At 43.2% G+C, this 14,907-nt stretch overlaps 1 protein-coding gene across 1 annotated transcript; it reads left to right on the top strand.

Moving 5' to 3' along the window:
- Positions 1 to 233: 233 nt before the first annotated feature.
- LOC143135922 (protein phosphatase 1H-like) lies at positions 234 to 14,491 on the top strand. The gene is made up of 10 exons (XM_076296284.1): positions 234 to 466; positions 3,526 to 3,694; positions 6,470 to 6,820; positions 10,016 to 10,128; positions 10,648 to 10,732; positions 10,956 to 11,074; positions 12,495 to 12,558; positions 12,680 to 12,787; positions 13,493 to 13,644; positions 14,344 to 14,491. Exons 1-10 carry the CDS (start codon positions 234 to 236, stop codon positions 14,489 to 14,491), a joined length of 1,542 nt encoding a protein of 513 aa, XP_076152399.1.
- The last annotated feature ends 416 nt before the right edge of the window (positions 14,492 to 14,907 follow it).

The following is a 14,907-nucleotide window of genomic DNA, read 5'->3' as shown; positions in this document are numbered from 1 at the left end:
ACAGAGCTAAAACCGTAGTCCTGAGACCAAATCCTGTCCTTCTGTCACATGACCGCTAATCGTAAGTAAGCATTTCCGCGTTCACGAGATCTCTTGCAGCTACTGAATGAGCCTTGGACTGGGATTAATTTTTCTGCATCGTGCTGTGGTCCAAACGCATTGCCGAGCTGGGGGGAAATTCGGGGAAGGGAAGCCGTGCAACGCATCGCACGGATACACGGCGCGGTGCCAACATGCTCACACGGGTGAAATCTGCAGTGGCCAATTTTATGGGAGGCATCATGGCTGGTGCTTCCAACGGTGACCACCTCAGTGGCGTAGACCTGCCACTGAAATTCCCTTACATGAGACCTGAGTTTCTTGGGCTGTCACCGGATGAAATAGAGTGCTCCGCAGATCATATCGCTCGTCCCATCCTCATTTTGAAAGAATCTAAAAGATTGCCATGGGCTACCGGTTACGCAGAGTGAGTAGGCTATTCTACGTCCATCTTATACTAAGTGCGATCCGCTATAGCCTACGGCTTCGGAAGCAGACTAACCTAGCTGTAAGATATAACCCATAATGACCTGCCGTTTCAGTCTGCAGCCGACTGTTCAAGTGTTGCATCTGTTTTGCTCAAGTGATTTGTCTTCCCATAATATGCATGCACCAATCATTTATGGAGAGGTGCTATAGGTATCCTGCAAGCATCGCGTGATTCAAAGAAACTGTGGTCCCGTGAGAATCCTGCAGCTGAAGGGAATTATGTTATTTATGGCACCTGTTCCTCAGTGAGTTGTATGCATACAGTCTTGAAAAATTGCTTCTGAGTGCATGTATGTCTACTTGCTGCGCAGTATAGTCAGGATGCTGGCGTTGTTTATGCAAAATTACTGCTTTTGCAATGCAGCCTACATGTTGTAGACAATGCCTGATGTGTCAATTACTAATGAACTAAACGACCAAACGCGGGTCATTTCTTTATTGTACTCAAACGTCAGAAATACATTACATTTTATCACCAAGAAGTATGTTATCACTCATCAGAATGGAGAGTTCAAGTCCTTAACATCAACAAGCGTCTGCGTGTGGTTAGTTGCGTCACACAGGGCCTATCCTCCTGTCCTTCTCTTAGCATTTTTGTTTTGTTTGTCATGCACATTTTAAACACAGGGAAAATATAGAATTTAGTGATTACAAGGCTAAAAATGATCAAGTAAGCTTAAACCACGATGCAATGCTTGCAGTGCAGTATCTTAGCCTAATCATTATTTAGATTAAGTGATAGTGTAGGCAATATTAGAGAGAGGGAGAGAGAAAGTAATCTGTTTGCTCAGTAACTTGTGTTGCTCATGGCAAAAGGATAAGTGATGCTCCAACCAGTATTTCTCTGTGCAGAAGTGAAGTCACAAGTATGAACTCAGATCATGGGCCCAAAGGAGCAACCCCAGTATATCAGACTGCTCAGTAATGTAGTAGGGATGAAAACGTATGGGATGCAGAATGATGAATAGTCTAATATTCTCAGCCTTGATATCCATACTATAGTAGTAGTATACTGTTTATTTTGTTTGCTGTGCTTGTTACAGTTCATCACACCTCTATATTAAACATAACTATTTACAACTAACACCTTCTTTTAAATGACAGTTAAGCAGGTTGTGTTTTACTGTATGATATAGGCTGACTTCTGATGGTCATTGCTTGCCTTTTCTTTGTCTTCAGTTTGTGTTCTTTATGAGAGCACATGTATCTTGGTCCTGTTTGCAACTGCACTGTGCTGATTGTTTGACAAACAGACTGCTGTAGGGGGATAATAGGCTCAGTGCTAGCAGACACCCACCGATCCGGACTAAGAATAGACCTGCCACTCTCTCAATTCACTCCGTACATCCATCTGTCACTGATGAAGCTGTTGTCATCAATGACATCATACTTCTGTGGTTTTATTGAAATGAACAAAAAAAAGAGGTTTCTGAAATTCAGTTAGTATCACTTTAAAGTAACACCAAATAACTTTTCCTCTGTCGCACGCATGCTAATTGTTTACCCCGCACTGGCTTTGCAAATAATGATGTCAGACAAGGTAGAATATGTTGCATGATTTTATGAAAGTACGATGTATTGCGACATCAGATGCAAGTCAAATTTGTAGTTTCTTATGTCTCATTCCATCGAACTACAGAACCGCTACCCGATCTGGCAAACGGACATAGTGCGGTTAGAGAGAGGGCCGCGAAGCGAATGCAGAAGTGTTCACCCTGTTACGAATTGATTAACCACTGAAACGATTTTGGAAACATTCTTTTAAGGTAGCCTACAAAAAACTCTTTGGTGTTGCTTTAATAGTCCTTTTGAAATGTATTACCCTCATGATTCATGATTAGCACTAGTTTAGAAAGATGGCATTTTAGCAGCTTCCAGCAAGAAAATATATGACCATATAATCACCACATTTGAACATTGTAAAATGTGAAATTGTTCATTAGAGTTTGTTTGCATTAGTTTGGATTTTATCAGATAACCCAAAAGCATTCACATGAGTGGATTTGATCAGTCATTGTAATTCACTGACTCTTTCTCACAACGGTACCACATCAAAACAACAAGAGTTGACCAAAGTGTCTTGCACTTTGAGAAAAAAACTATTTGCTATACAAGTAAACATAAATAAAATGAATAGATAATACATATTGAAACCATAATTAAGAGAAAGCATATCAGAAAATGAAATCCTTTTAGTGAGGGACTAAACAGCTTACAGTTGAGGGATACTACTAGTAAAATGCCATTTATTAGACTGAATTAGTCCCCTAACAGGAATAACAGAAGGAAGAGATCCAGTATAATCTCATCTTGGGCAGGTGTGTTTTCATTCACCTTGGAATAAACAGGGTGGTGCAGTATAGAGTAGTGTCCTCTGTGTAGAGTTTCCCTGGTTTTGGACAGGACTGTTGCATTCCACTTTGAAAATATCCCTCTATTCTATTTGAAATGCTGCGGTCATGACTCCCACCTGCAAATTCCAGGCAGTGCATGTGAATGGTTCTTGTTTGTAGAAGGACTTCTTTATTCTTGAAGGTGAAACGGGTAGATTTTCAAGAAAGGCGCTAGTTGCACAGCAGTAATTGGTTGCACAGTAGCTTGTACTGAACCTGTTGCTTTGTTTGTTACCACTACCACAGATCTTCGGTTCTTAGCCCGGCTTAATGCATTTTTGTTGATGTTTTGGTGTTGATCTGATCTGGAGGTTAGCGTTAGGGTTGAGTGCATGCCTGATGTACCGGTATGTTTGTTCTTGCAAGGTAATAAATGTGTTGATTTGTCTGGGTTTGGTTGGTGTTGGTTTGTGATGTGTGTTTGGTGTTTTTCTGAAAACTTCCAGGGATCCTTGGCTCTTGGTGGGTGGCTAATGTGGCTAGTATGGGATTAGAGTTGTAGGGCTGTGTGTGTGTGTGTGTGTATGTGTGTGTGTGTGTGTGCGCACTTGTGTGCGCACATTGTTGTGAGTCATGTTTTTTTGATGTGTGTTTTCTCTTGTAGGGTGATAAATGCAGGGAAGAGCTCTCTTAATGAGGACCAGGCGTGCTGCGAGGTGGTGGTGGTGCCGAAGCGCTCAACAGGAGGCTGCTCCACCCCCAGCAGAACCCCCACAGCCAAGAGGAGATCTTCTCTGCCCAGCGGAGAGGGCCTCAGTCTCAGGGAGCAGCCGGTGAGGGAGAACAGGCACACACACACACATCCGTTTCAATTAGAACTAATGGACATTTTCAGACAATGCCAGACAGACACACCATAATGACGTACTTTATGATCTCTGATGAGCTTACAGAGGTTTACAGTCTTGTTGATGTTAGAGCAGAGGTAAATTGGAGGTGCTGGATACACAACCACAAGGATTCTACGTGGTTGCTTAGGATTAGACATTGATTGTTCATACTCGGTTAATGCCAGTTGTATGGCACCCCACCATTGTTATCAGGGAAAGGAATTACTGGGTAAAACAGATGTTGCTGCTTAATGCTTCCCGTCATCAGTTCTTTCTTTTTAAATGCTGCTAACTTTCTAACACAGACGTTGACATCTGGTGCATTGTTGCATTTAATGGAATAAAATGAATGTGTTGCTTCCAGTAAACCAATGCAAATACAAGTACAAATACAAATACAAAAAGAAACTTGTTTAAAAGACAAACATTAAGAAAGCAACAAGTGTTGAAAATAAGTTATATCAACATCTTTTCAGGCCGGAGGACTGGTAGCAATGGTATCTGTATTGGCAGAATACTGTACTTAATTCCAGCACATAGGACATTCCTGTTATCTCCTGTAGCCATAAAGTGCAAAAGCAGTTAGAAGCTTGACCAGAGTGGCTTCACAGCTGTCGTTATGATGTATGTTATATGTCTTGACCAGGTGGCTTCACAGCTATCGTTATGATGTATGCTATATGTCTTGACCAGGTGGCTTCACAGCTATCGTTATGATGTATGGTATATACAGGGGCAGCCATGGCCTACTGGTTAGCACTTCAGACTTGTAACCGGAGGGTTGCCGGTTCGAACCCCGACCAGTAGGCAGGGCTGAAGTGCCCTTGAGCAAGGCACCTAACCTTTCACTGCTCCCCGAGCGCCGCTGTTGTTGCAGGCAGCTCACTGCGCCGGGATTAGTGTGTGCTTCACCTCACTGTGTGTTCACTGTGTGCTGAGTGTGTTTCACTAATTCACGGATTGGGATAAATGCAGAGACCAAATTTCCCCTCACGGGATCAAAAGAGTATATATACTTACTTATACTTATATGTCTTGACCAGGTGGCTTCACAGCTGTCGTTATGATGTATGCTATATGTCTTGACCAGGTAGCTTCACAGCTATCGTTATGATGTATGCTATATGTCTTGACCAGGTGGCTTCACAGCTATCGTTATGATGTATGGTATATGGCTTGATACACAAAGCTGCAAAATCTTTATTCTGTTTGTCCCTTTAAGTTTTACATGAATAGTATGTTACCTCATCTTCAATTGAGCCAGACGCAGACCGACAGCCAGATGTTCCTTGTGATTCTCATAGGCTTTTGTGACCTTTGATATTTGTTGAGAGGCTACGAAGGAACGGACAGCATGATTTTGGTCTTAGCTGATGACAACTCCCCTGGTATTTCTGTATAGTACTTGTGATAAAATCTCCATCTTGTTTTCCTCTCTTTGAGAAGAACGAGAGAAACGGTGGAGTAAGCGCTCAAGTGCCCTGTACACCCAGATTGCACAGATGAATGTGCCACTAATGGCCCTTTGTCATTGTGGTATGACTAAAGACTGAAATAAATAGACAGTTGTACAGAAAAATCATAGTCTCTGCCCAGCTCTAGGGAAACTACTTCTAACGTTTAAAACTTAATGTTCCTGCCATTCTTAATATTTCTTTAAGACTTGTGACTGATCCCATGGTAATGCAGTCATATTTAAAAAAAAGAACAGATGTCTAGCATGTCTTGTTGTGAAGATGTGTAGTATTTATCAGTGAGGGAGTGGACTACATTGGTAGCTATAATATTGATGGGTGAAGCATGGGAATTTTCTAATGGCCACTGTGTGAGGATCTGTGAGGGCAAAAAGACATTTCTGCTCCACTAAATCCATCCAACGCCCTCTGCTTGAAAGTCATGCATTTGTTATCACGCATGACATCACCCTCTGATGTATTGCTCACACATTCATTAAGTCCAGTTTTGTTTAAACAATTCACTGTGTGTCCTACGAAGATGACTGGAACCTTTCCACACTGTTCTGTGCTTAACACAGTGAGAGCTGAGAGCAAGTCATTATTCTAAGAGCTCTAGCGACCTTCTGGTAACCTTTTGATCTACCCCCTCTTTTATGCCTCTCTCCCCTGCAGACATATTTCCACAGATGCGACCTGACAGAGGGCTTGAACATTACAATAGATCCCTTTATCGCTGATGAAACCTGAAGTGGCAATCTTTTATGCCACTTCATTACTGTCTATGCCACAGATATAGGGAGCCTCACTGTTAATCGTAACACTCGTATAAATTGATGTTTATTCAGTTGATCGTCATATGTGTATGATAATCCTCTTATAGATGCCTCTCTAGGGACAAACATACGGTTCTCTCTTCCTAATGGATATGTGCCAGCGCTTAGAGGCTCTCCATTAGATGGCACAGATGCTCTTGTCATACTGGAAGCAGCGGTCACCAATCTGCCAATCCAGCACATTTTCCATACAGATAATTGAATTTGATTGCATGTTGCGTTCCTGCTGATATCTAATGTTTACAGCGGGCTGACTGTGGTGAGGCATCATGCATACATGTTACATAACACAGCACATATGTGCAGTCAGTTGCCCTTTGCTAATGTGTTATCAGAGAGAGAGAGAGAGAGAGAGAGAGGTTTGTGGTGTATAAATAAACCCAGTCATAACGTGTTGTGTCTGTGTGGGTATGTGTGTTTGCCTGCAGGACTCTGAGGGACTGGTATTTCACTACTGGGGCCTGTTTGATGGACATGCGGGCTCAGGGGCAGCCGTGGTTGCCTCCAAGTTAATGCAGCATCACATTGTGGAGCAGCTGCAAGACGTTTTAGACGTGTTGCGCAACTTCTCTTGCCTACCCCCCACCTGCCTGGGAGAGGAGCCCAACAACCACCCGACGCCAGGGACCAATCGGGCCCTCACACGCGCCGCCTCCCTCAGAGGGGCCGCCGGGGCCCCAGGGTCCCCCTGCACTCCTCCTCCACGCTTCTACACCGAGAAGAAGATCCAGCATGAGAGTCTGGTGGTCGGAGCCCTGGAGAACGCCTTCAAAGAGATGGTAAGGGCAGCTGTCACTCAAGACCTCTTAGCGAGGGTGTGCTCTGGTAACCTCACTCTCCCCAGATGAATTTCGTTCCGCCCTAGCTGCGCCTAGCTCCACTCACATCCATCTGGGATCGGTTCCGTTGAGAGTGATTTCGGCACCAGATTGTATGGTAGAGCCAATCAGGACGCAGGGCGGGAGTTTCATAGATGTTACGTAGCATAGAAGCGACTGTGAGACTGTTCTCAGCGTCACGGGTTGGCTTCGATGTGAGTGGAGCTAAGAGGAACAAAATTCATCTGGCGAGAGTCAGGTTAGTGCTCTGGATGTTCTACAAACATCTTGCCATCTCTGTACAGGTGATGCTTACATCCAGCTCACACAGGCTCCTTTTAGTTTTCTACATGAAGGGGATTTCACAATTTCAAATAGCCAGTCAACAATTAGCCATATGATCAAAATGAGTGATTAGAGTAGCCTTTTGTAGAACGAGTGTGATTAAAATGGGAAAAAAGTGAGTCATTTCCTCTGCCCTTAAGAAAATAATGGAATCTTTTTATTGTCCTCATAGGGTCATGCTGTAGCACCTTTCCAAACCAAACACTGCATTTTCCACTCCCTTCTCCTTTCTCCATAGTCATATGTAGCACAGTATTTCAAGTAGGTGGGCTGTTAATTTCTTCAGTGTATGCTGATGGGTAGTGACAAGGCTTTATTACGACAGATACTCCCTCTTTAATAATTCCATTCCTACTGTTGCAGAGGAACAGAAATAGAGCTCCTGTGGTTCTTTGCACTGTGCTTGACATTTGAGTCTCAGGATCTCCCATATTCAGTATCAGTAGCTTGTCATTACTCTGATGTGTCACTGAAATGGTGAGTGCACTCACGTGTGATTGCGTCCTGTTTCGTTTTCTGACCTTCCGTTTCCTTAATGCCCTTAATTGCATTACTTCTATCTTCCAGTGAGTTGTGGTCTAAGCCATAGTGTTCATCGGAACTACTGAGTTGCCCTGTACACCTGAAATAATTTCTGATATGACCACTAGATGGTATTGTATGTTCACATAGTGGTATAATCTAAAAAATACCGGTATGACATATTTACATACATATTTACATAAAATGCAGTATAAAAGCAACAGCACAAGGTTTTTTGTCTACTGTAAAGGACATACAGCAATAGCATTACTAAGATGAAAAAATTATCTTGTTGAATTAACAAAGATGAGCAGCTGAAGTGGTTAATTACTACTACTACTACTGTTGTTGTTGCAGGATAATCCTTGTCACAGGATTATACTCACACTTTTGATGACCTTCCTTCAAGGTTATTACAGGTGATGGTATCTCATTTGTTCCTTGAGTTATTTCCTTAAAGGCAATGGAAACAACTCTGTATAAATCTTTAAAGTATCTATTGCTAATTTAAGAAAGTTATTCGGAGTGAGAATCACCTGACAGAGTTAAAAGGTGGTCACCAGGCCTGTCCTCATCGGTGATGCTGTATTGGATGGCTGATCAGCAGCCAGGGTAAAAGGTGGGATTGTAGCCCCTCAAACAGCACCTCTGTTCAGACTGTCTGTGTCTGGTCCACTCAGCTCTTTGTCTTCATTGGAGACACCTGAAGTAATCGAGTGTTGGACTGGTGTCTGGGGAACGTCCAGCCAGTGGCTGTGTGACTCACTGGACTATTGTGCCTCTGAGAACCCATTCATAGTCTGATAAAGACGCTCAATAAACTGATCTTTGTATTTAAGAGGATGAATTGGGTTGATTGTTGGGTATCTAATAGTGTATAAGGTGTTAATCTCTCTGCATGTGACAGAAATGGAAGTGGTTTGTGTGTGTGTAGTTGGATATTGAGTTTAGACCCTATTTATATCCAGGTATCTTTCTTAAATGGATATGTTTCCATCCACATTTTTTTTAATTCTGTCCACATGACATATGTAAAAAAATATATATATATCGCCCTAATAATTTAGTGTCAACGATTCCTGGGACACTGAAAGACTAGGGTACACGAAACTTGTTGGGCATGTAGCCCCACAAGGATGACACGGAACCATTGTTTTTCGCTTTGATCCCTTTGATCCGTCACCCCACCCACCCCCCGCTGGAAACATACACAGAGAAGCACACATATACTCAAAAGCAAACGCACACATGCACACACTCATTTACATACACAAAAGTTGCAAGAGTAGGGGATGGAGTAGGAGAGAGACAAATTGACAAGCGTGATTTATTATTGCAGAGAGAATGTGCAGGACTGAGCAGCGGCCATATTTTGTACCGCTTTGCAATCGCTTTTACAAATTCAAATCGCTGCATCAGTCGGATAGCCTACAAGGCAGAATATGGGAAGAAGGGGAAGTAGTCATGCAGGGCACCAAGGCCACTGTTGTGGCCGCCGTGAAATTCCAGCCCTGCCCCCTACACACTGGAACACAAACGAAATAATATTGTGACCGTACAGTATGTCCCATTGACATAATTACCATTGTTGCCGTTGCTCTTTTCATGTCGTTGTTTCTAAAGTCTTCATTTGTCTACATGGATCCGAAACCGGCGTTGTACAAAATCTTCACTTAAGAAGGCATTTAAAAAAATATCCGTTTGAGCTGCAGTACTGTGCTTTTTTACAAGTGGACGAAAGCTCCAAACACTCTGAAAAATGTCCATTGAAAAGAGGACGGCTGTCCAAGTGAAGGCCAGCAGGGGGAGCCACTACACCATACCGTGGATTTGTACTGTCAAAGAACACATCAACCATCTATCTTTCTCCTGGTCAAACACCCAGGTGGACAGAGCAATAGTTATTGACGTGTTGACTCCTGTGACTTTGAGTCTTATTCGTAGTGCAATTTCTCCTTCCAAAACTTGGGAGTGTATGGCAACAGAGGAACTGGTGGAGTCCTCTAGAAGGCTTTAGGTTTGCCAGTGTAGAAAACAGATGACTACATAAGTTCAGTGCATATCATAGTCTATATTAATGTGTGTCTGTGCTTGTGTGTATTAACGTGTGTCTGTGCATGTGTGTTTCCAGGGCAGAGACTGCATTTTCATAGAATATTATTAAACTTGAGTCGTTCTAATCATGGGTCTGTGTGTTTCTCCTCACCTTCCTATCTTTGACATTGTGCCTGTATGCATGTACAGTATGTGAACCTGGCCAATGAAGCTGATTGTGATTCTGTGTATTAGGACTCCCAGATTGAGCGGGACAAGGCTGTGTACAACATCACTGGGGGGTGCACTGCCCTGGCTGCACTGTACCTGCTGGGGAAGCTCTACGTGGCCAACGCAGGGGACAGCAGGTAAGATGCCTCTTCAGTGGGAGTATGACAAGGACATCAATAGATTCAGAATGGTCTGATGTCTGCATTTAGCAGGTGCAGCATGTAACTTAAGAGTTCTGTTTAAATTAAATGTTTGTGTAACCCAGTATGACTGTTAATCACTGAATGGGTATGTGATGGGTATGTGAAGCAGCTCATAAAAAGTTATGCTCCAAATATATGCTCAGCCCTCATAACTCTTCACTATAACTCCCCCTGGGAGGAGGCCATGTGCTGTATATCTGAGCTCATTAGGTGGCTCTGCCAGTGTGCTATTTAAACACATGAAATGAACTGGAGCAGGTCTCTCCCCCAACCAGTGAAATGGGGTCTTGATTACAGTCCACTCCAGGCACCTCCAAATCATCTCTCTGATGTCGCTCTCGTGGGAGTGTGGTCATTGGTGTGAAGCACACAGCGTAGATTTTTCCCCCCCAAAACACTGTTGTGGTTTCTCCGTTTGAGCCTCATTAAAGCGAGCGTGTCGTGCCTCCCCAGGGCCATCATTATCAGAAACGGAGAGGTAATCCCCATGTCCACGGAGTTCACCCCAGAGTCAGAGCGACAGAGACTGCAGTTCCTGGTAATTTTTATATTATTTTAAAAATGATCTTTTTTCTCCCTTGAAATAAGTGGAAAAATTCACTGAAAAGCACTCATCCAGTCATTACTGTTTAAACTCAACAAAGGATCCGTGTGTTTTGTTGGAAAATATCCTGGACGCGCCTTCCGCCTGACCTGGCGCGGTGCTTTTGATCTTGCTTGTGTTTGATGTTTTCTGCCATCTCCCCTCCACTCTCTTGTAGGGCTTCATGCAGCCTCACCTGCTGGGAGGGGAGTTCACACACTTGGAGTTCCCTAGACGGGTGCAGAGGAAAGAGGTGGGGAAGAGGATGCTCTACAGAGACTTTACCATGAATGGCTGGTGAGTGACATGCTGATTACTGTGGCCTCCCCCTACAAAACACTATGAGCTTGATCAGGTCTGTAGGTGGAGCAATGCAGGAGAATACAGACTGTCCCCCTACAAAACACTATGAGCTTGATCAGGTCTGTAGGTGGAGCAATGCAGGAGAATATGAACTTGATCAGGTCTGTAGGTGAAGCAATGCAGGAGAATACAGACTGTCCCCCTACAAAACACTATGAGCGTGATCAGGTCTGTAGGTGGAGCAATGCAGGAGAATACAGACTGCGTGAAGAGGACTAGTGAAGGCCATAACCAGACACCAGTTGAAGTTCACAGAGTAATTGGTGATGTTGGGTAACTTTTGTTTGTGTTCTCTAAACATCGGATAAGATAAGCAAAGGAACATATACAATTCGTATCTGTATTCTGAGATACATTGGCAATGGCCAAAATAATTTTGTGTGTGGATGTTTCAAAATCACCACTACGATCAGCAGTAAGTCTGTTCAGGGCGTTGATGGTGTTTTTATGTAATAGTACAACCACCTGTACTTGCTGTGTGTTAGTCCATGACCTTGGGGTCTTTTGTTCCACATCTTGAGGTCTGCATGAGCAGTGAAGGCAGGGGAAGGAGGGAGATGCAGATGCAAGGCCATCTCCAAGATTCCGAACTCCATCCAACATATCATATGTAAATGTAATGTAAATGTAAATCAGGTTTCTCAGCCAAGTATACTTTGCGTATACAAGGAATTTGGTCTCTGCATTTATCCCATCCGTGAATTAGTGAACACACAGAGCACACAGTGAACACACAGTGAGGTGTAGCACACACTAACCAGTAAATAAAGCTAAAATAAGTAATGCAAATCAAACAATAAATAAAAGCAATTTAGTGTCTGAGAGATGCTCTTGAGATTTGCATTGGGCAGGAATTCAGTTTACAGTAGACCTACTTTGGACAGGAATTCAGTACTTTATACTAATACATCTTCAAACCCTAAAATAAGGAAAGGCAAGGCACACCTTAAATATCTCTGTATGCTTCTGTTTAGATCCTTTGTAAAATGGTTCTCATATCAGACCATGGTTGACTTGGTCAGTGTTAAATATTTGATAAATATCACTCTCTGCATACCACTCCAGGGAGCTCACAGGAGAAAGTGGGCCTTTTGTTCTCGCTTTCATTTTCCCAACATGAAAGAGATCTTATTAGCATATACGGCTTGTCAGTTTATGTTTCAGGCCCTCGAAAGGACAACTCATTTGGCATCTGAATAATGTGCCTGATCCCTCAGTTTCTGATACTAGAATAACAAGCTATACATTTTTCTACCCATTCCAGCAAATCAAAAGTGCTTACCTAAACTCATTTTATTAAAACTTTATCTCCTATATCCAGAATCCGACCACATTATTTATTTTCTTTATTTAGGGCATATAAAACCGTTGACGATGATGACCTGAAGTTTCCTTTAATATATGGAGAAGGAAAGAAGGTAAGAAGTGATTGTGTGGAGTGAGACATGATGTTCATAAAGTTGACTTCAAAAGACAGTCAAGAAATACAATGTAATACCACGTGAGCCTTTAGCAGCACTAACGGTGTTTTTGTCCTAGGCACGGGTGATGGCCACTATTGGAGTGACACGGGGCCTTGGTGACCATGACCTTAAAGTGCACGATTCAAACATTTACATCAAACCCTTTCTCTCCTGCTGTCCCGAGGTGAGATACATTTCATAGGAAAGAGAAAAGGAGTGTTGCAGCTCTAGTTATTTTGTTTTATTGTAGTTTTACACAATGAAAGTAAACATTGAAAGTGCTAGCAGAAGCCCATCATGAGTCTTTTTCGATCCACACTGAATCTGTTCGCCATTGTCAGAAAACTCATGCCCACCTGGCTGTCAGTTTCAAAGACTTCATATCTCTCAGCCTTCATCTTCAAGGTGTCAGATCTTTGTTTTCTGAACTCTCTTGATCTTTAATTCACTACACATGGAGTTCAGCCGAAGTTCAGGAAGCTGCAGACTTCATTGATTTCCTCTGTTCACATATTTGACTTCATATGTGCTGTATCTCATGCCCCTACTTACTTGCGTGGAAACAGGGAATATACAACAATAAAATACAAAATCCAGAAAAAGGATCCCAGAAAAAAAAAAGAATCCAGATATTTTTTGTTAATGTGTATGTATGTGGACACTTAAGTTGGCTCAGTGTGGGTCTCCTCTTGTGATAACCTGTCTCACTTGAAAGTTAAAACGTTGGTTTCCATAGCAATGACATATCTCAAGTTGAATGACAGTGAAAAGCAGGTCAGTCAATGCCCATGCATTTCCAGTGATTTGTAAGGTTTGATTCCTATATTCCCAGAAAGCCTATTAATGAAATATGGTGCCGTCACTGACCATATGAAATGTTTATTTTCAGGTAAAAGTGTACAATCTAACCCAGTACGAGCACGGGGCAGATGATGTACTAGTTATGGGAACAGACGGCCTCTGGGATGTCCTGTCCAATGAGGAAGTAGCTGAAGCAGTCACATCTTTCCTGGTCAACTGTGACCCTGATGACTTACACAGGCAAGATTGTGTGCATGTGTGGGTGTACGTGTGTGTGTACGCATGTGTGTGTGCGTGCGTGCGCGTGCGTGCGCACGCTTATATATTTTCTTTCTCAATGGCTTTCAAACTCTACACAGGTGGCACGGATAAAAAGGAGATAACTTTGATAACGTTCTGATGTGTGGCAGCATCATGCTGCGGCGGCTGTTCTTACATCTCCATGGTATTTTCCAGCATAAATGTACACTAGAATCAAGACCCCACTGTTAACAAGATGCTTATATTTTGCTGGAAAATTACGAAATATTGGTCAGTTTAATTTTATCGATTTGTGCGTAATTCAATGGGTAGTTTTCAGTGCAGTGGCATACTGTAGCTTCAAGTAACGTGGGGATGGAAACGTGTGTACACATGTTGCAGCCTGTTGAATACTAAATGAGTTCAGATGCACAGTGCTGCAGTACAGTGGTTAATCTAGTGTTGTCAGTAGCCAAAAAAAGCAATGACAAGATAAACAAATCATAATAATCAGGGATTATGTTGTTTTGTGGGCCTACATGTACAGTACATCTATTAAGTATAGCAAACTACTGTATGTCCAGGGATCTGCCAATGAGAACAGTTGATTCAAAACAAACTAGGGTGAGTTTTCTGCTTGCAATGATTGATTAAAGGCCCCTTTGGAACCTAAATGTGTCTGTTGCTGCTGATAAACAGGTACACCATGGCCTCCCAGGACCTGGTCATGCGTGCCCGAGGAGTGCTGAGGGACCGAGGCTGGAGGATCAGCAATGACAGGCTGGGCTCTGGAGACGACATCTCTGTCTACATCATCCCTTTGATGTATGGTAACCGCCAACCCTAGAACAAGACCCCTCCGACAGACAGAGGGTTCCTACTGCCCCCCCCCCCCCTTCCTCCTGCCCCCCCCTCCCCTTCCTACTGCCCCCCCCTCCCCTTCCTACTGCCCCCCCCCCCTTCCTCCTGCCCCCCTCCCCCTCTCCCTCAGTGTGGTTCATCTCGTGTCCTTGCCACTGAGGCTCCTTGCCCTTGTCCCATCGTGTGCTTCCCTCTGGAGTCTCTTCCTGTGTGATGAACTGTTACCGATGACAGGCACTTTGTATTTTACTCAACTATGTTTGTCATGTGACCCCCGACTACTGACTGACCACTGACTATGTGCTTTGACACAGAATGGCCTTTTAAGGTTATATAATGTCCCTCGCAGAACTTCTTCCAGCTCCCCTGAACGTGCTGAGTGTAAGTGCAGGTTCTACTCTG

The sequence above is a fragment of the Alosa pseudoharengus genome, unplaced genomic scaffold, assembly GCF_046254945.1.
Source record: "Alosa pseudoharengus isolate Yale_2024_CS ecotype anadromous, Long Island Sound unplaced genomic scaffold, YU_APseudo_1.1 YU_APseudo_1.1_scf_20, whole genome shotgun sequence".
In the NCBI taxonomy this organism is placed as follows: Eukaryota; Metazoa; Chordata; class Actinopteri; order Clupeiformes; family Clupeidae; genus Alosa; species Alosa pseudoharengus.
Note: the sequence above shows the minus strand (reverse complement) of the source record. Positions and strands in the feature narration are given on the sequence as shown.